The 21809-nt window shown below is 39.8% G+C and overlaps 2 protein-coding genes across 2 annotated transcripts; both read left to right on the forward strand.

Moving 5' to 3' along the window:
* Positions 1 to 1026: 1026 nt before the first annotated feature.
* Positions 1027 to 9425, forward strand: LOC114557735 (uncharacterized). The gene is made up of 6 exons (XM_028581371.1): positions 1027 to 1164; positions 3639 to 4001; positions 6719 to 7009; positions 7776 to 7875; positions 8094 to 8130; positions 8861 to 9425. The coding sequence occupies exons 1-6, from the start codon at positions 1113 to 1115 to the stop codon at positions 8915 to 8917; spliced, it is 900 nt and encodes a 299-aa protein (XP_028437172.1). The 5' UTR covers positions 1027 to 1112; the 3' UTR covers positions 8918 to 9425.
* Positions 9426 to 15170: 5745 nt separating this feature from the next.
* Positions 15171 to 21561, forward strand: LOC114556770 (B-cell receptor CD22-like). The gene is made up of 5 exons (XM_028579808.1): positions 15171 to 15222; positions 15938 to 16309; positions 19160 to 19426; positions 21110 to 21206; positions 21528 to 21561. Exons 1-5 carry the CDS (start codon positions 15171 to 15173, stop codon positions 21559 to 21561), a joined length of 822 nt encoding a protein of 273 aa, XP_028435609.1.
* Positions 21562 to 21809: the final 248 nt, after the last annotated feature.

The raw sequence follows: 21809 nt of genomic DNA on the forward strand, positions 1-21809 counted from the left end.
AGTGACACATTATGACATATGCATTCATGAGATATTTTACCGTTTTTTTAACAGTTTTAATTTTAAAATGACTTGGTAGCAGAGGCCCCGTGATGAAGCTCCGCCCCCACTGTACTGAGAGTCTAGCTCCGCCCCTGCAGGGTTGGCTATGCCGTGACACAACGCATAACAATAACAGAACAAGTTATGACTGCACAATTTACCCAAATAGTGAACGCAATAACTGCAGTATGTTAGTGTCAAACAAGTAATTTGGATATATTTGGAGTGGATTGTTTTAATTATTACGTCACCCTCCACCGGGAGCGCTTATTGGTCCGGTGAGGCGCAGTGCATTCTGGTAGTTGTAGGTTTTCTACCTTTTGAGTGAAAGTTAATATCACAGCTTCTTTTCTCTGTTTTCTCTGGACATGTTGCACATAAGAGGAAGTTGCACTACACAGAGGACTCAACCTTGGTTGTGGTGTATGAAGATAGCAGAGGACACACACACACACACACACACACACACACACACACACACACACACACACACACACACGCAAACATTGCCTAGAAACAGAGAGACAACCCCCTTGTGAGGGGAGAATAAGAGCGTGCTGGGGGACCGGCCTCTGACTTGATGTCTGTTGCTAGGGAAACTTGAGGAAGACTCTGTTTTTGTGAACCCACAGCTGTGATTGTAATCTTTTATGCTGGACTCAGTAAAATATGCTTAACTTAAATTTATCGTCTCAGATTTGATCCTTCAGTTTTGGTATCCATAAGTCCTATCAACGAATACACGGGAATTAGAGTAATTGGAGTCAGATATCTTGGCCTTCGGGCCTGTGGCTTTTCAGCAAGAATTTCCTTTCTAGAGACAGACAAGTTTTAGAAAAAAAACTTCTTTCAAGCATTACAATACTTCTTTAAGACGCACAGGATGAGTTGAGACACAGCAAGTTACATAAATACTTCTTTGGGAAACAAAAGAGGAACTGAGATAATAACCACAAAAACATTTAATGCTGCGTCTCAGTTCTACAGTCAGTCAGTGTCTTTGTCATCGCTGCTGCAGGTTCAACATTCAAACAATAAAAAAATTAAATCAACTCATTAGAAAAGAAAGGATGGCAGTTTGGGACAAAAAGATTTCCTGTTGCTTCACGTTACTGCTCGCTGGTAAGACATGGACTTTATTCATGTTACGTTAATATCTTTAATGATGATTTTGTCAGTTTTTCAAATCAAACTGATAAACTCTAGAAACATTTATGCTTCTGAAGTTGCAGCTCTGAATCTGTTTTATTATTTTCTAGTTTTGTTTTCTGTTTTAGCAGCTGAGCCCCATTTTCTTTAGTACAGCTGGGTTAAAATAATCAATCTCTGATTACAATTGATTTTTGTTTGAGTGAACTGTTATTAATTAATACAATCCTGAAATCTATATATGAATATCTGCCTTTTCACCAAGAATGTTAACTAGTTCTTTTGGTGTCTAAACTTAACTGTCGCTCACTTTTTGTCGGCTAAATTCAAATGTTAATTTGTCAGAGGGATGGATGTTTTTATAGTTTACCATGGAGTAGTTGTATAGTTGTTTTATAGTTTATTGTATGGTGAAGGGTATGTAATGATGTGGGGGTATGGTGAAGGGTATGTGATGATGTGGGGGGGTCTATTTTGATTCCAAAGACCAAGGGAATTTCATCAGGATGCATAGTATCCTGGATCCATGAAATAACTGGCCTTTAAAAATAAAACTCTGCGTGCCTCTATGGGAATTTAACATAAGGGTGTACTTACTTATGCCTCCTGTATTTTAAGGAAGAACATTTATTTATTTACGATACATTATTCATTCACAAAGAAAATTGGTGTCCTAAAAGGTTGGATATTTCCTAATTTATTTAATGAAGTCATTACATGTTATGGTTTTGGTGTTGTCTTATTTTGGTAGTCTGTTTTCCGTGTAGTATTTTAGTCAGTTTCTTGTTTTATTTTGAAGTCTCTGGTTTTCTGTTTTGTCTTGTCCAACTTACTTTCTGTCTTGTGTTTTCCTGCCTTTTTTGATTACTCTGCCCAGCCCTTGTGTCACCTGTCTTGTGTTATCTCATTGGTCTGTGTATTTAGTCTTTGTGTTTCCCCTTGTCCTTTGTCAGATCATTTTGTGTGTTCCTGTCATATCTCCCAGTGTCAGCTCCCATCAGTTTCTGTGCTTCTTTTGTTCCAGTGTTTTTGTACTCCCTTGGTTTTCTTTCGTTGGATTCTCCTTTTCTTCATTTTTTGGTATTGTTTTTTTTGCCTGCTGCTGCACTCAGGACTTCCTTGGTTTCTTTTTGTGTTTCATCATTAAATCCTCGTTTTCAATTTACTCGTGCCTGCCTGCCTGCTCTCTGCGTTTTGGGTCCGCCTTTCCCTGCTACACCTTAACATTAAATGCTTTTTCTTTTTCCTCTTTTAAAGTGATGGTTCGGAGTAATTTCACCCTAGGGTCCTTTTGCACCATGACCTCGAGCCAAACACCCCCCCCAGAAGCTTTTTTCAGCTGGGTCGAACATTGGGAGAGTTAGCGTAGAGTAGCATTATCAGCTGAATAGCTTAGCGCAGGGGCTAATGGATCCAGTGATGTATCTCGTAAATGACCCCACTAATAATGCCCGAAATAATACCAAACTTCTACACTAGTACAAATAGGTTATGTACTCATAAAATGATGGATTGGAAAGTTTGTAAGTACACCAGAAGTTTATGAACACTTGCCTGCTGGCTTCTGCTCTCTGTTGCTGCTGCTGTTACTACCGGGCAGTAAGAGGGCTTAGGGGCCATCTACAAATTACAACACCGAAAAGAGATGCAACAAAAATATTTATTAATTTAATGATTAAATAAGGTAATGTCTCCAAACTTACCTCAATTATAACTTGTCTCCTGCTAGTTATTCTACAGTACTTACTTTAAAAAATAAGTTAAATTAAAAAATATTTTTGTTGCATCTCTTTTCGGTGTTGTAATTTGTAGACGGCCCTAAGCACTCGTCTTACAGCAGCAACAACAACAGAGAGCAGAAGCCAGCAGGCAAGTGTTCATAAACTTCTGGTGTACTTACAAACTTTACAATCCATCGTTTTATGAGTACATAACCTATATGTACTACTGTAGACGTTTGGTATCATTTCGGGCATTATTAGTGGGGTCATGTTAAGACACACTTCAGATCCATTAGCCCCTGCGCTAAGCTATTCAGCTGATAACGCTGCTCTACGCTAACTCTCCCAATGTTAGACCCAGGTGAAAAAAGCTTCAGGGGGGGTGTTTGGCTCGAGGTCATGGTGCAAAGGACCCTAGGGTGAAATTACTCCGAACCATCACTTTAAGACAACTTTAGCATTGGATCATAAACTTATGCTGAGCACTGTAACTTCTCTGAGAATCTATTTTACATCTAAGCCTAACTGGTATTGTATCTGAAATTTTCCTAACCTGATTGATATTAAATCAAAAGTGTTATCGAATCAGGAACTTGTGAATTTGGAATCAAATTCAGGAGATCATCTGCGATACCCAGCCCTATTTTGATTAGCTTTCACATCAAACAAAGCATTCGCTCTAAATCAAGTTCCTTTATTCCTAAACTCGCTGTGTTGTTGTTCCAGGAGCTCTGGGTCAAAGAGTGAACTATCCACGTCTTGTTTGTGGTGTGAAAGGATCGACCGTCACCCTCCCCTGCTCCTTCAACACACTGAAATCTGTTGTTGATGATGTAGGAGAACCTTTGATCAGAGTCATCTGGTGCAAGGGCCCTAACACTTGTGGGAGAGAAGCTCCGGCTGTGTACGACAGCGAATCACAGAACAACAACCCTCGTTACAGATACCTGGGAGACAAGAAGGGAGACTGCACTTTACAGATCTCAGATCTACAGGAGGAAGACGAGGCAACTTTACGCTTCAGAGTGGAAGCTAATGATCGCAGAGCAACTTTCACTGCCCCAGTAGGAGTGAGAGTCATGGTCATAGGTAAGAGCATCATATGATAATGCTTTCAAACACTGGCACTATGGCAATAATATAAATTACATCTACATTTGTTTAACAGAGATTCTGACTCCATCTCCTTTTTTCAGTTGTCAAATATTAAAACTGATTTATGTTCATTTCATATTTAGTTTAAGTTTACTAAAAAAAAATGTGTTACTGCTTCCACTATGATGGATGATAATCAAAGAGAAACACATTCCACCTCTGAGATCTTCAATATAATCTTCCCTAATCATGGGGGGGCGAAGAGAAGAAAGAGTTATTAAAGAGAAGCTGAGGGGGAGTTGGAGACAAGTTTTCATTTATCATCAAGTCTTTTAAAAGAGCTGAAGGAACAAGGACTGAAAATATGTTGACATTTGTGTTTTTATCTGTGGCTTCACATGTTTGTCTGACAGAAGCCAGGTTCCTGTTTCTGAGGATCTTCATTAACTCTAATAAGGAAGTGATGAAAGGCAGCGCTGAACTCTCAATGACCCTCCATAAAGATATGAAGGTTAAATATTAAATATAAAGTCTTTAAAAATAACAGAACAGGATGTTCAGTGACGCAACTGCACAGTCACATTGGCTTTCTTGCAAACGCACGTCCTGTAAAGACAGATGAAATAGTTAAGTAGATAGTAGACTCTAACATATTACTTTACTCAAAAATGTAACTGAGACAAACTCAAGTTACAAAGTGCTTCACAAATATCTTGATTGAAATAAAATACAATTTAACAATAAAATCTCAAACGCAGTAGAGCGACATAATAGTTTATTAGTTTAATAAAATGTAAAATGAACGACTCTACTAACTCATGTTTCAGAATCATGTAGAAATGTTTTTCTTCTGAGGAATAAATTCAGGAACATGACTCAGCAGACTGATTTGAAAGTTACCTTTTGATGATGATGGCTTTTACTATTCCTGTGAAAAAGATCAGAAAGCGTGGGAGATAAAAAACCTGTGGAATTTCCGACGGCACCGGAGCAATCCCGGAAGATTGAGCGAAAAAACTGTGGGAGGAGTTTAATTAGTTTTACAGTTTTTGAGAAAAACAGAGTGATGGACCATCATTTGGAAGATATTATAAATAAAACTGAATTGAATTGAATAATTTCTTTGAGCTCGAAGTGTCTCAACATTTCTGCTTGGAAAAGTTACAAAGTGCTAGCATGTATAAGTTGTTATTGTTATGACATTTCAAAACTTTAGACAGCAACCATCAGGACTTTTAGACGCATCCCCTAATAGTTTTACTAACGTAGTAATGGTGTTATGTACAGTTGACCTTTTACCGCTGATCGCTAAATAAATACTACCAGGTCGTGAATAAAATATAAATACTTTCTGGACCACCAACCACATACAATATAAAATATATTCAGTATTTAAGTAAAGAGGCTTTCCCATCAGGGACCTGGGCCCAAATCTGACAACACTTTACCCCAAAGTCCGTAAGGGACACTACGTGAAAGCGGCACAGCAGCAAGACGGAGCAGTACAATGCTGCTTGTTCAGGGCAAAGCCACCATCACAACTGTGGTTTTTATGTGAACTCTCATATGGTTTGCATGAAGCGGTAAAACCAACCGCACGAAAACACGGAATTGGAGTAACTATTTAACATGACTACGAGATGTTTTTTAACCAGTAATGAAATTGTCTCATTTTAATACTGATGCCATCAGATGGCCGCACGGACAGACAGCAGTCAAAGCTCTGCACAGGTGGTCCCCATTGAAGCCCGGTGACCGGGAGAGTCCGGTACAGCCGTCTCTGCAAATGGAGATCTCATTAGCGCTAACTTTGCAGCGGAGCGTTGAGTTCTAGTCAAGACAAAGCAGCTTAGCTGCATATGTAAAATATAAAGTAGCTGCTGTTGATGAGAGGGAGACGGATGCTCAAAATCAGACGCTTTGGCGCTGGTGATTCTCCTTTGGCGCTGGTGATTCTCCCTTGGCGCTGGCGATTCTCCTTTGGCGCTGGTGATTCTCCTTTGGCGCTGGTGATTCTCCCTTGGTGCTGGTGATTCTCCTTTGGCGCTGGCGATTCTCCTTTGGCGCTGGTGATTCTCCTTTGGTGCTAGCTATAAACCTCTTTGGGGGCACCAAAACATAGGAAAAAAAAGTAGGAAAAACTCTGATGTCATCCTGCGCGCAATGGTGATTTTACAGAAGTTTCTTTTAATAAAGTGTCAATAAAGGTAATGCTAATAATCATCAACAGAATTTTGATTCTTTAACAGATGAAATAATTTGCGCTGTCGGTCGCCTGTACGGAACACTGCAACGTCTTCAGGCTTACGTGTTAAAAGATGGATGTTTAACTTTCCCCCACTTTTCTCCAAAACTATTGGTCCAAAAGACATCAATCAAAGTGATGACCAATCAACGCATATTCCCCCGGTAAAGGAGCACACAAACTAGCTTGTTTAGCTTTTAACAACCGAGCAGTTCTTGTTGAGGTCTACCTCTAACACACACACACACTCACACACACACACACACACACACACACACATACACACACACACACACACACATGTTATTTTTTGCTTTATAAAGTACTTTCTAAATTGATTATATAAATTGTTCCAGTTTCATTTTCTGTTGCTCAGCAACAGATTGAAGACATCAGTAAATCAGATTACTTTAAAACTATGTATTGGACGTTTATAATGAACATTTATTTTTCATATTTCCTTTAGATGGTGCTCAGCTGAAGATAAGAAGCTGCAGAAATGACGGAGAGTTTAAAATAGGAGAAAAAGTCACACTGAGCTGTTCTGCTGCGAGCTGCTCTATCCACCAACTGGAGGTCACCTGGTTCAGAGATGGCCACGCCCTCTCAGAGACTGGCCCCGCCCTCCATCTCAGCTATCTGACTGCAACGGATTCTGGGAACTACACCTGTGGTTTGAGGAAGAACGAGCGCACCCTCTCCGTCCCATACAGCCTGCATGTGGAGGATGACAAGGCAGAAAAGGCAGAAGAGGAAGGTTTGTTTGTTTGTTTTCTGTTTGCTGAAAATAATTATTTAAACGTAAATAGAGTTATTAAGCAGACAAAATCTATTACTGGGGATTTCAATTAATTACCCTAACTATATTCCATCCATCACACCCAAGCTCCCTCTCTCTCTCCTTATCTCTCTGTCTACCTCTCTACCTCTCTCTCTTACTATCTTTCTCTCTCTCTCTCTCTCTCTCTCTCTCTCTCTCTCTCTCTCTCTCTCTGTCTCTCCTTGTTTAATAACTGATGTAAACAGCTGAAGGAGCATTCTCAAAGAAGGCCATCATTTGATATATTTATTTTTAGATCATTTTTAATTTACATGTGTTGGAGCTAGTGGTATAACGATACATCAATCTGGATCCATTCAATGATCAATGACTGTAAAATGCTCCTTTATTTTATAAATTGTCAAATCATATTTGTAGTATCTTAACTGTGTTAAACAGACATTCATGATATTGTCTCATATTATTCGCAGGACCCTGAATTCACGATCAAAATCGTATCGTGACAGATATTAAAATATCAGCATATATATTGTTGTCTAAAGAAAGGATATGATATTGTATGAAACTTGTGATTTACACCCCTAGTTGCAGCTGTACATTTTCAAAAAGGAAACCCTGCCTTTTAAAGAAACAACTTTTAACATTAACATGTAGCCCACTTTCTAGAAAATACTGAGATATATGTATATCGTCTATCGCCATTCAGCCGAAAAATACTGCGATATGATTTTTGGTCCAACAGTCCTAACTAAATCATCTGACCCACTGCTGGCTGTTCGTCTGCTTCTCTTCACACTGCACACTGTTCTTATCGTCATAGTAACGTCCATCATCATCAAAAGGTAACTTTCCAATCAGTCTGCTTCTTGTCATGTTCCTGACTTTCAAATGAGTCTGCTGAGTCATGTTCCTGTATTTACTCCTCAGAACAAATACATTTGTACATGATTCCACAAAAAGTTATTTGTGAAGTACTTTGTAACTTGAGTTTGTGTCAGTTACATTTTTGAGTAAAGTAATATGTTAGATTCTACTCTAACTATTACATCTGTCTTTACAGGACGTGCGTTCGCAAGAAAGCAGACGTGACTGTGCAGGTGAGTCACTGAACATCCTGCACTGTTATTTTTAAACACTTTACATCATCGTCATCATCATCATCATCATCATCATCATCATCATCATCATCATCACTTACTGTTTCAACCTGCGGCTGTTCCACAGAAACAGGAACGTGGCTTCTGTCAAAGGAACATGTGAAGCAAAAGATAAAAACACAAATGTCAAAGTGTTTTTTTGTCATTGTTCCTACAGCTCTTTGAAAAGTAGGGATGCACTGAATCCAGATTTTTGGGGTTTCTGCTGAATCCTGAATCCCCTGGTTAAGATTATGCTGCCTCCTCCTCCCATCCTCAGTCCATGAACCCAGTAAACTCATGAATGAAGTAAACAGGGACTGTCCCTCCTTTGCCGTACCTGAGGTTGCTGCATTCTGGCTGCTGTCTGGAGATTCCTTCGTGCACAACTCGTATTCTTTCAGATGTTTCAGACCAGATGTTGTAACAGCGGCCATGTTGTGTATAGTTTAGGGTCCTCGCCACCACCAGACCAATCAGCACTGAACAGATGGAACATGTAGCTGGACTTGAATGGCCTTTCCTTGACTGAAAGTACTGCCACGCTCCACCTACGTAAACACCTTCCTGTAGTCAACGGCGCCGTCATTACGTTGACCAGCGTAGCGCGCATAGTGCAAGCGTAGGGTTCGGTGGAAAAACATTCTAAGCTTCTCTTCTTCTGCTATTTGAACTCTGCTTTGTGTTTCAGCCTCCAGACGCCGTAGAGGAGCCGAGACGTCCAGAGGAACGAGGCCGGGCTGTCTGATATTATCATCTATAACATATCTGCTCTAATATTACATCACTGGACCTTTATCTCTGATATCATCATGTGTAACATATCTGCTCTAATATTGCATCACTGAACCTTTATCTCTGATATTATCACCTGTAACATATCTCCTCTAACATTACATCACTGGTGCTTTTAATCTCTGTTTTTAATATGATTTAGAGGGCATCAAACATATATTGAGTCTGTATGTACATAAATATTGTTGTTTACCGTCTACAATTTTGGGAAGTGCTTGTTTTTGCTTCAGTTAGTTTTAATCCTTTAATAATTTTAAATGTTTCTATCTGATAAAATGATGAAGACATCAACACATTTGAGGAGCTTTAAAGATTCATCATTACACTTGTGCATCCTTTTATACATACTTTAACACCTTTGTACGACATTGTATATTCTACACATATTCATTTCTACAATGTCATGAATATAATATAAAAACAGTCCCTTTGTAATCTAATAAATTACTTTTATTTCAGGAGTTTATTGCTTGTTTCAGTTGACTGCTGCTCACCAGACAATGAAAAAAAATGTGCTTTTTATAAAGTATAAAGAAAGCTTTTGTACTAATATTTGGCAATTTTGATTATTATCCGATGGAACTATAATGATGATTGATTAAGCGATTAGTTGTCAACTATTAAATTAATTACCAATTATATTTTGAGAATCGATTAACCAGTTTGATTCATTTCACGTAGGTCAACTAATTTGAAAAAATAGAAATTATGATTTAATTGGAAACATATTTTAACATACATCGACATTTCGATACGATGACGGGAAGAGAGTGAAAACTCATGTTTAAGGCGAAAACTTACTTTTAAAGTGTTTTGTGGGCGTGGCTTAAGCATTTTATGTTGTAACTTTCTTTCTGAAGGTCAGAGAGACTTGAAACGAAGATACAGTTGAACCATTGAGTCTTCCACAATGGTAACCGTCTAGTGGCAGTAGGACGACAAGGAGTAGTTGAAAGATTGCTTTTAAGTCGTTTGTGGGCTTAGGGCTTTTAATGGTGTAAGTTTCTTCCTGATGGTCATAGAGGTTTGAGATGAAGTTACAGTTGAACTATTGAATTTACTGCATCCAGCCGTGCCAGTCCCCTGTTTCTATGATGACCGGAAGTGGGCGACAATTCACTTCCTGGTTGGTTTTTCTGCCATTTCTTCATGAAGAACTGTCCTAGGAGTGTAGTTCCTATTTTTTCCATCTACATTTATTTGGATAGCTAAGAATAAATACTAGAGGCCAACAGTTAGGTTAAGAATTACTGTTGTTCAGGGGTTGGGAAATCAACTTTTCATGTATCTATCTGGTTATGTTTAGGCAAAAAAAACGAATGGTTAAGGTTAGTATCATTGTCGGTCAGATGTAGATGTAGGTCCACAGTAGAGAGAGTAGAATGAGAGAGATGGTAGAATGAGGGAGACAGGGCTAAGGAGAGGGGCCTGGTTGGGCTAGAACTCTCCCGTGCCGGATCGGGCTGTAGGCCTTGCCTCCCTCTACTCCCTCACTTTTGGGAGGGAAGAAAGGAGAGGTGAGTGAATTGATTAAGAGAGTAGAATGGGGGATAAAAGGATAGCATGTGTAATCAGCAGTCCCCCCCCCCCCCCACACTAACACAGAACGTTTAGGGAACGTTGGGGAACGTTAGTTTTTGGTTCTCTAAAGGTTAGTTCGAACCAAACCAAAAACTAACGTTTAGGGAACGTTCCCTCAGGGTTATAACGTTCCCTAAACGTTAGGGGAACCAACCAACTGAAACATTCTCCTGTGGTTGCACTGTTACCTCCACACAACGTTCCCGTTTGGTTGTTTTTGGTTGTTTTTGGTTGTTCTGAGTGCGGTATTGAAATGTTTATTCAAACCAGCTCCATTTACGTTTTTGAAGTAGCATATAAAAGGTTTGCAGTCACTGATTTAGATTCACTCAAAAATGATTGGTCTTATAAAATCTAAGTAAGATAAACAACATAGCAAGATAATATATTTATGGGTGAGGCTATTTGCACCCCTGGTACAATTAGAAGTGTATCCTATTCGTACCCTGGTGCAATTAGAAATGAATGCTATTTGTACCCTGCCGGTGCACACAGCAATGTGTTCTATTAATACCCCGTCTGGTACAAATATCAATGTATGCTATTTGCACCCCTGTGCATTTACAGTACCTTGGCATATATTTACACACAGTTATCCATACTACTCATGTATTACACCTTTTTGGAATATTATCGCCCTGACATTCTTACCCTAACCATAACCAATCCCACTCCTCTTGCCTAAACCTAACCAACCCAACCAGAGCAGGCATATTCATGAGTCTTCCCCTACCACCCTGCAAAAAAAAAACCTTGACTTGCGCAATTGCATGCAAATTATCTAATCCAAAATCAAAATCTCCTCACAGGTGAATTGAACTCCTAACTCCCATACCAAAGGTAAACATCCTAATCACTTACCTAGCAGTTCTTACAGGAAGTTGAACAACTGTTTACCACTTGCTTTCTTCAAGCCTCGGTTGCTAGGTAACCGTACTGTATACAAAAAATAGGTACTAACTAACAAACCAACGGTTGTATGCTTTCACTGAAGACAGAAAGTGCAACTGTAGTATCCATTTTCCGCTAGAAATTCAATTGTTATAAACTTTAGAGACCAAACTTCCCTAATATGCCAGTTTCTGCGCTCATGGAAGATGAACGTCTGCCGTGATTTCGGTGCACGCGAGCAACGTGTTTTTGTTGTTACGTCACAGGGTGTAAATAGCTCAGCTGTGTGGCCGAGGCTATTTGTACCGGGGGTGCAAATAGACACTCTGTATATTTATTTTTAGGCTGATATCAATTTTGCTAAAAACTATACTTTTGTGCTTAATTTCGTTTTTTTAACTGTATTAGGTAAAAATACTTAAAACAAGAATCTATCGATTTTCACAACTAAGACAATTCACTTCTTTTATTTCACTTCTAACAAGTGGCTCAATCAGTGGTTTAAATCCAACCGTTAGTGTTTTACATATAGTGATTTTGATGCGATAAAAGTAGCCCCTAGTACTCCCATTCAAAAGGCCATTTGACCTAAAAACGACAATATGATTAATCTTGAAAGTGGCATTTCCGTCCTAATTACGCTTTTAAACGAAAGTTTGACTCTGGTACATTCACAAAAAGATCCTAGGTTGCATTGTGGCGAGAGTTACGCTATAAATGGACTGCAGATATATTGCACTGTTTGCTGCTGTGCACGACGTGTATGCTTTGCCGCATTGTATGTTTTGTGTCATCGTGTTAACCTGCTTGCGTTGTTGTTACAAATAAGAAATACCAGCTCTTTCAATTAATTTTAGTGTACAGTACATACATGATAGCCAGGACAATCAGTCATTTTAGGCAAGTCACTCGGTGGCCACCTTGCAACGTACTTTGGGCAGTTATCGGCAAGCTACGTATTTTCCTATTTAAGTGAATGGGGAAGCATACAGGAAGAGAGGGAATATGTGTAGGCTACACAGCTGCCTACTGGCTTTACAAACTAACCCCATGCATTTCTATGGATGCTGTGTCTCCCCATTAGAAAGTCTCTGGGCTACAATGCAAAAGTCCTGAGAAATACTGTCACATACAATGTTTATGTTGTAATGTTTATGTCTACACTGAATACATTCAAATATTATTTTTGCAATTAGTACAAATGTTATGGTCTTTTATTTCAGATGACTCCGGTCCACAAGCAAGAAAGCATTCCAGAACGGAGCGTGTGTCTGGAAGCCCTGTCTGTAAGGTAACATTTATACATGCATTTAAGAAACCAGAGTCCTATTCCTACCATGGAACTACTGACCCTCAGCCTGGGGCTTATCATGGGACTGTTCTGATGGCTTTGTCTCTTCCTGCCTTTTTTTTCAGGTCAGTAGACATCACTGCCTCCACCACCTGCATGTAAGTTTTTGTTTTGTTTGTTTGTTTTTTGCGATTGTCTAATGTAACGGAGTAGTTATGCAATGGCATTTGCAAGAAACCTACCATAAATGAACTGACCAATATTCATATCTACTTTCTTTTTAGATGAGTCAACAGCACACAGGAAACCAGCCGGTCGCCCAGAGCTGGATGGGTGTATTCTAACGCGAGCTCGGCCTGCCACTTCCTCTTGGGACCCAGTTGAAGGTACAGTGGCTTTTGCATAACTTAAATTAGAACAGAACTGACTTCTCTTACAAAAGAGATTGTACAAGCTCTCCACTTTGTTCCACGTGTATAATTTGTGTTTCTATATGTTTTACAGCAACTTTTCCTGACGAGCCCGGAGGTTGGACCGGAGGCACTGCCATCCGTCGCATGCTACGGCGAGTGGCAACCAATGATGTTCTAAAACTGTATATCCTGCAGGGCAGAAAGGGAAAGAAGGCCTTCCAGGACCTGACTATCTGCAGGGTTATAACAGGCAGGTGTTATTTTATTGTTCACATCAGTATTATGCTTAGCTTGGCTGATAAAAGGTTTTCATTTGACTTATAACGTTGCTTCATTTTGACTTCTACTCTAGTGGTCTCCCAGAAAACCTTCCCGCGCCGACTGCAGCAGACGTGGAGGACTTGATTGGGCAAGGGCTGAAGTTTGCCCCACACAGACGGTAAAAGGAAATTCTTCTGTGATGTTAATAATAATCAATAATCAAAAACTATCAATATTTGTGATCAGAATAAAAACAGGGTTGTTATTCAGGCAATTTGTCTTGCTTTTGTTAATGTGTTTATTCTTAGTATGACATATCAAACTTTTGTTTCCTTCTTTCTAAGTCAGCTGAGAAGGACTGAGCCTTCAAAACCATGGAGCTCTAATTTTATTTTTGCAGAAGCAAGAGCTGTTGGCCATCTTCTCCACTGCTGCCATCCTCCTGCCTCCTCCCATGCTCCTCCCCTCCTACTGCCTCCTCCCCTCCTCCTGCCTCCTCCCCTGCTCCTCCCCTCCTACTGCCTCCTCCCCTCCTCCTGCCTCCTCCCATCCTCCTGCCTCCTCCCCTCCTCCTGCCTCCTCCCCTCCTCCTGCCTCCTCCCATCCTCCTGCCTCCTCCCCTCTGGCTGGCCCTACAGATCCCTGCACACAAAAACAACCAGACACAAGAACAGCTTCTTTCCCACTGCCATCACTCTCCTGAACTGCTGAGAAGTGGGCTCACCACTTTGGCCATTCACCTACACATTACATACTTTATCATTCCAATATGCATCTTGCACAATACATTTGCACTATTACTTTGCACTCTACATCCTTATCTATTTTGTTTTAGGGGAACGTTCCCTGAAGGTTGAAACATTAGGGGAACGATAGGGCAACGTTCTCTAAAGGTTGCAACGTTAGGGGAACGTTTTCTAAAGGTTGCAACGTTAGGGGAACGTTCCCTGAAGGTTGAAACATTAGGGGAACGTTAGGGCAACGTTCTCTAAAGGTTGCAATGTTAGGGGAACGTTATGGGAACGTTAGGGGAACGTTCCCTGAGGGTTGCAACATTAGGGGAACGTTAGGGCAACGTTCTCTAAAGGTTGCAACGTTAGGGCAACGTTACGGGAACGTTCTCTAAAGGTTGCAACGTTAGGGCAACGTTACGGGAATGTTGTCTAAAGGTTGCAACGTTAGGGCAACGTTACGGGAATGTTGTCTAAAGGTTGCAACGTTCTGACAACGTTCGGAGAACGTTCGATGTAACCAAAAACGAACGTTCCCAGAACGTTCAACCAACTTTCCATAATACCTAAAACACAACCAAACCTAACCTTCAGGGAACGTTCGCGCAACCAAAAACGAACGTTCCCAGAACGTTCTGGGAAACCAAAAATTGTTAGCTGGGCCAACCTCCCCAAACGACAGTTAAGTCAGCATGAAAGGAAGACAAGTTAACTGAAAACACAGTATCTGTGGCACACCGCAATCCAATAACACCGACACCCCCGCCCAGGGCGGAAGACGTTGGGCCGGTTATGGGGGAAGACGGAAATACTAACGATAGTTGCATTTCGGGGGCTTTTGAGTATGCATCTGTAACCCTGCTGGCTGTTAGCAGGTTATAAATATACTTCTTAGAAAGAAAAGGAGGAACTAAGACAATAACCACAAACACATTTAATGCTCCGTGTTAGTTCTACAGTCAGTCAGTGTCTTCACACTGCTGCAGGTTCAACATTAGAACAAGTAAACCATTAAATCAACTCATTAAAAAAGTAAGGATGGCAGTTTGGGACAGAAAGATTTCCTGTTGCTTCACCTTATTGCTCGCTGGTAAGACATGGACTTTATTTACGTCACGTTATATATTTTTAATGATGATTTTGTCAGTTTTTCACATCAAACTGATAAACTCTAGAAACATTTATGCTTCTGAAGTTGCAGCTCTGAATCTTTCTTGGTTTTTTAGGCCCATTTTCTTTAGTACGGCTGGGTTAAAATAATCAACCTCTAATTAAAATGTATCTTTGTTTGAGTGCTCTGTTATTACTTAATGAAATCCTGAAATCTATCTTGGAATATCTGCCTTTTCACCAAGAATGAAACTGGTTCTTTTGGTGTTTAAACCTAACTATCGCTCACATTTTGTCGGCTAAATTCAAATGTTAATTTGTCAGAGGGATGGATTTTCTCATAGGTTACCATGGTGTAGTTGTATAGTTGTTTTATGGTCTCTCTCCTCTCTGGCTGTAGTCGACAGTTTCACTGCATCGTGTCGACGACTGCTGTAGATTTCAATGATAACTTTTTGGGGGTCAGTTTTTAATGTAAACATTAACCTGGTAAATAACTTCTCTGAGAATCTCTTTTACATCTAGGCTAAACTGGTAGTGTATCTGAAATTTCGCTAACCTGATTGATATTGAATCAAAAGTGTTTTCGGGAAATCATCTGCGATACCCAGCCCTATTTTGATTAGTTTTCACATCAAAGCATTTGCTGTAAATCAAGTGCCTTTATTCCTAATCTTCCTGTGTTGTTGTTCCAGGAGCTCTGGGTCAAAGTGTGAACTATCCAGATCGTGTTTGTGCTGTGAAAGGATCGACCATCACCCTCCCCTGCTCCTTCACACCACTGAAGTCTGTCAATGACAATGGAAGAGAAGTTTTGATTGAGGTCGTCAGAGTTGTCTGGTGCAAGAACCACGAAACCTGTTTCGGAGAGACTCCGTCTGTGTTCGACAGCGAATCACAGAACAACGACCCTCGTTACAGATACCTGGGAGACAAGAAGGGAGACTGCACTTTACAGATCTCAGATCTACAGGAGGAAGACGAGGCAACATTTCGCCTCAGAGTGGAAACTAATGATCCCAGAGCATCTTTTACTGGCCTAGCAGAAGTGAGTGTCACAGTCACTGGTAAGAGCATCCTATGATAATAATAACAATAGAAATAACTTAACCCTGTTAATTTGTCAGAGGGATGGATTTTTTCATAGTTTACCATGGTGTAGTTGTGTAGTTGTTTTATAGTCTATAAATGTTAGTGCTGTTCACTAAAAGTACTTTAACAGAGTTCATACACATTTTTACCAATACATTTCCTTTCCCAAGCTTCATGGTTGGATACAAAATAAACATGTATTCAACACTGACACCAGTAAGATGTTTAGCTTGAAATCAAGTTCCTTTATTCCTAAACTCACTGTGTTGTTGTTACAGGTGCTCTGGGTCAATGTGTGAACTATCCAGATCCAGTTTGGGCTGTAAAAGGATCGACCATCACCCTCCCCTGCTCCTTCACACCACCGAAGTCTGTCAATGACAATGGAAGAGAAGTTTTGATCGAGGTCATCAGAGTCGCCTGGTGCAAGAGCCCTCACATCTGTGCATCAGGCGCTCCGTCTGTGTTCGACAGCGAATCAAACAACAACGACCCTCGTTACCGATACCTGGGAGACAAGATGGGAGACTGCACTTTACAGATCTCAGATCTACAGGAGGAAGACGACCATACTTTTGTCTTCAGAGTGGAAACTAATGATCGCAGAGCAACTTTCACTGACAAATCAGGAGTGAGAGTCAGAGTCATAGGTAAGAGCATCCTATAATAATGCTTTCAAAAACAAAAGTGGAAACACAAACACACCTCATTCACCAAACGCTCTTAAAGGTCCCATGACATGGTGCTCTTTGGATGCTTTAATATAGACCTTAGTGGTCCCCTAATACTGTATCTGAAGTCTCTTTTATATAGACCTTAGTGGTCCCCTAATACTGTATCTGAAGTCGCTTTTATATAGACCTTAGTGGTCCCCTAATACTGTATCTGAAGTCTCTATCATATAGACCTTAGTGGTCCCCTAATACTGTATCTGAAGTCTCTTTTATATAGACCTTAGTGGTCCCCTAATACTGTATCTGAAGTCTCTTTTATATAGACCTTAGTGGTCCCCTAATACTGTATCTGAAGTCTCTTTTATATAGACCTTAGTGGTCCCCTAATACTGTATCTGAAGTCTCTTTTATATAGACCTTAGTGGTCCTCTAATACTGTATCTGAAGTCTCTTTTATAGAGACCTTAGTGGTCCCCTAATACTGTATCTGAAGTCTCTTTTATATAGACCTTAGTGGTCCCCCCTAATACTGTATCTGAAGTCTCTTTTATATAGACCTTAGTGGTCCCCTAATACTGTATCTGAAGTCTCTTTTATATAGACCTTAGTGGTCCCCTAATACTGTATCTGAAGTCTCTTTTATATAGACCTTAGTGGTCCCCTAATACTGTATCTGAAGTCTCTTTTATATAGACCTTAGTGGTCCCCTAATACTGTATCTGAAGTCTCTTTTATATAGGCCTTAGTGGTCCCCTAATACTGTATCTGAAGTCTCTTTTATATAGACCTTAGTGGTCCCCTAATACTGTATCTGAAGTCTCTTTTATATAGACCTTAGTGGTCCCCTAATACTGTATCTGAAGTCTCTTTTATATAGACCTTAGTGGTCCCCTAATACTGTATCTGAAGTCTCTTTCCCGAAATTCAGCCTTGGTGCAAAATTACAGCCACTAGAGCCAGTCCTACAATGAGCTTTCCTTAGGATGTGCCATTTCTGTGTCTGTAGCTATTGAGGAGGAGAGAGAGGAGGGGGGCAAGGTGGAGGGTGGGGGTGTGGCCTTGACCAACTGCCACTTTGCTCGTTTGCGAGCCATGATGTCTCTCGCTCTCTCTCTCTCATGGGTGGGCCAAATTCTCTGGGTGGGCAAAGCACAGAAAGGGGAGGTAACCTTGCTCCTTATGACCTCATAAAGAGCAGATTCCTTATTGGTCCATCTGAGCTTTCATTTTCTCAAAGGCAAAGCGGGATACCCAGGGCTCGGTTTACACCTATCACCATTTCTAGCCACTGGGGGACCATAGGCAGGCTGGGGGAACGCATATTAATCTTAAAAAAAAACCTCAAAAAGTGACATTTAAGAACAAATTTGTTGTTAAACCCTCTTACGCAGTTTTCACGAAGATTCTGGCATTCACCAATGTTTTCTTATTTGGGATTTGTTCTTAGGTAAGAACAGATTCTACACAAACTCAAGAGCAATCTTATGTACAATTTAGAGCTAACATATTTAGCTATACCATTTTTGTCCATTCTAATTTAAAATGTAACATTGCTCTCCATTTTGTAACTAATCATTTCATTCGTAATCTCACCGTGTTGTTGTTCCAGGTGCTCTGGGTCAAAATGTGAACTATCCAGATCCTTTTTGTGGTGTGAAAGGATCAACAGTCACCCTCCCCTGCTCCTTCACACCACTGGAGTCTGTCGATGATGATGCAGGAGAAGTTTTGATCGAGATCAACAGAGTCGTCTGGTGCAAGAACCATGAAACCTGTCAGTTTACCGCTCCGTCTGTGTACGACAGCAACTCACAGAACAACAACCCTCGTTACAGATACCTGGGAGACAAGAAGGGAGACTGCACTTTACAGATCTCAGATTTACAGGAGGAAGACAGGGCAACTTTACGCTTCAGAGTGGAAACTAATGATCCCAGAGCAACTTTCACTGGCCAACCAGGAGTCAGAGTCACAGTCGCTGGTAAGAGCATTTAAAATAAAAAAATGTAAGATTATATTAAGTGAGAATTTGCAGTAGTTGTTGTTTATAGTAAAACATTTTAGTGCACTAAATTTGCTCAAAACTATGTACTCAATGTAATAAAGGACATTTATAAAGGACATTTATTTTATTTTACATAATTACTTTAGATCAGATGGAGATAAGAAGCTCCAGAGATGACAGAGAGTTTAAAAGAGGGGAAGAAATCACACTGAGCTGTTCTGCTGCAACCTGCACTATCCACCAACTGGAGGTCAGCTGGTTCAGAGATAGCCACGCCCTCTGTGAGTCTGGCCCCACCCTCCATCTCAGCTATCTGACTGCAAAGGATTCTGGGAACTACAGCTGTGGTTTGAAGACGAACAACCACACACTCTCAGTGCCGTACAGCCTGCAAGTGGAAGCAGAAGAGGAAGGTTTGTTTGATCAGTTTTCTGTTTGTATGAAATTATTATTTAAACTTAAATAGAGTTGTGAAGTAGGAGAACTCTATTACTGAGGATGTCAATGATTAACCGTGTCCTTGAGGCCTGTAAGTCCTATAATTATTTCATTCAAGTATCAAAAGAGAGAAGTCGTCTCCGTCCGTGTTTTGACACACACACCGGGGGCAAAGTTGAAAACCGAAATCAGCCAAACAATAAAGTTTATACACTCCAAGTCTAGCCCTCACTAACATCCAAACCGCCGACATGTTTGCAACATTCATAAAGCATGCGCACCTCTCAATACCGCCTTCACACTGGAACTTGAAATCAGCTCCGTAATACGCCCCCAGTGGACGTCGTACTACACCGCTGAAAGTGTCGGAAGCGATTAGAAAACAAATGGCGGAGAGACTTGAACGACTCCCGAATGTTCAATTATCTATGACCTCTCATCTGAGGGCTATAGAGATGTAAACAGAAAGGCTGCTGCGTGGCGAAAAGTTGCCCACGATGTTGATAATATCAACTATATATATATATACAGTACAGGCCAAAAGTTTGGACACACCTTCTCATTCAATGTGTTTCTTTATTTTCATGACTATTTACATTGTAGATTCTCACTGAAGGCATCAAAACTATGAATGAACACATATGGAATTATGTACTTAACAAAAAAAGTGTGAAATAACTTTTTTTAATAACTCTGCAAACCCTTGGTGTTCTCTCAATGAGCTTCATGAGGTAGTCACCTGAAATGGTTTTACCTTCACAGGTGTGCTTTGTCAGGGTTCATTAGTGGAATTTGTTCCCTTATTAATAAAAAAAGCAAAGGGTGGCTACTTTGAAGAATCTAAAATATAAGACATGTTTTCAGTTATTTCACACTTTTTTGTTAAGTACATAATTCCATACGTGTTCATTCATAGTTTTGATGCCTTCAGTGAGAATCTACAATGTAAATAGTCATGAAAATAAAAAGGAAACACATTGAATGAGAAGGTGTGTCCAAACTTTTGGCCTGTACTGTATGTATATATATATATATATATATATATATATATATATATATATATATATATATATATATATATATATATATATATATAGTGTCAATAGTTTGATGTCTGTTGCTAACCAACTTAGCCATAGCAGGTATTGTAGGCATTGTTTTTGCACGGAAGAACTTTTCTTATACTCCAAAATGAATCAATCTTTTACCCCTTTCTATAATTACACACTAATGTTTTTTATTAAAAATGTTAAGAATTCATATTCGTTTATCATTACCATAGCAATGCTAACTTCTGCTCGGATTGTCTTGTCTGATTTTTTTTAATGCATCCGGATGACCAACGGACCTGATTGTTTTCGCACCGCACCGGTTTGTACCCATTCGCAGGCGGTCTGCAAATCTCCATAGGAAGTGAATGACTTCCGGTCGTTTCCCAGCCGTATCTACTGTGCCAATGTGAAGGTGGCATCAGTCTACACTGGTTGATAAATTTGTTATCAAATTGTTATTATTGGGTAAAATGTATTTGGCCGTCTCATTCATTTGGCCAAATACCGAAAGAGTTTTTTTTGTTGCTATTCTGGCCAAAAATTTCAGTAGCTGAACTTTCAGTGTTACTAGTCTCCAGTCCAATAGCTTTCTGATCTGTTTCACAGGAACTAAAGCCTTTGACCCACTGCTGGCTGTTCGTCTGCTTCTCTTCACCCTGCACACTGTTCTCATCGTCATAGTAACGGCCATCATCATCAAAAGGTAACTTTCAAATCAGTCTGCTGAGTCATGTTCCTGTATTTATATCAGTCTGCTGAGTCATGTTATTGTATTTATTCCTCTCAGAACAAAATACATTTCTACATGAATCTGAAACATGAGAGTTCGTAGAGTCGTTCATTTTGCATTTTATTAAACTGATCTATTATGTGGCTCTACTGCGTTTGATTTTCTATCGTGAAATTGTATTTTAGTTCATCTTAAGTTATTTATGAAGCACTTTGTAACTTGAGTTTGTGTCAATGAATTTTTTTAAACAGTAATATTTTAGATTCTACTCTACTTCTACATCCTTCTTTACAGGACGTGCGTTGGCAAAAAAAAGATGACGGTGTAGGTGAGTCACTAAACATCCGTTAGTTACTTTTATATATATATATATATATATATATATATATATATATATATATACATACATACAGTACAGGCCAAATGTTTGGACACACCTTCTCATTCAATGCGTTTCCTTTATTTTCACGACTATTTACATTGTAGATTCTCACTGAAGGCATCAAAACTATGAATGAACACATATGGAATTATGTACTTAACAAAAAAGTGTGAAATAACTGAAAACATGTCTTA

Source organism: Perca flavescens, chromosome 6 (genome assembly GCF_004354835.1).
Source record: "Perca flavescens isolate YP-PL-M2 chromosome 6, PFLA_1.0, whole genome shotgun sequence".
Lineage (NCBI taxonomy): Eukaryota > Metazoa > Chordata > Actinopteri > Perciformes > Percidae > Perca > Perca flavescens.

Bases quoted from the DNA above. Each gene is read 5' to 3' on its own strand.
- LOC114557735 (XM_028581371.1), top strand. From the start codon at position 1,113: ATGGCAGTTTGGGACAAAAAGATTTCCTGTTGCTTCACGTTACTGCTC. The intron at 1,165-3,638 runs GTAAGACATGGA...TTGTTGTTCCAG, and splicing joins CTTCACGTTACTGCTCGCTG to GAGCTCTGGGTCAAAGAGTG. The intron at 7,010-7,775 runs GTTTGTTTGTTT...TTGGTCCAACAG, and splicing joins AGAAAAGGCAGAAGAGGAAG to TCCTAACTAAATCATCTGAC.
- LOC114556770 (XM_028579808.1), top strand. From the start codon at position 15,171: ATGGCAGTTTGGGACAGAAAGATTTCCTGTTGCTTCACCTTATTGCTC. The intron at 15,223-15,937 runs GTAAGACATGGA...TTGTTGTTCCAG, and splicing joins CTTCACCTTATTGCTCGCTG to GAGCTCTGGGTCAAAGTGTG. The intron at 16,310-19,159 runs GTAAGAGCATCC...TAATTACTTTAG, and splicing joins AGTGAGTGTCACAGTCACTG to ATCAGATGGAGATAAGAAGC.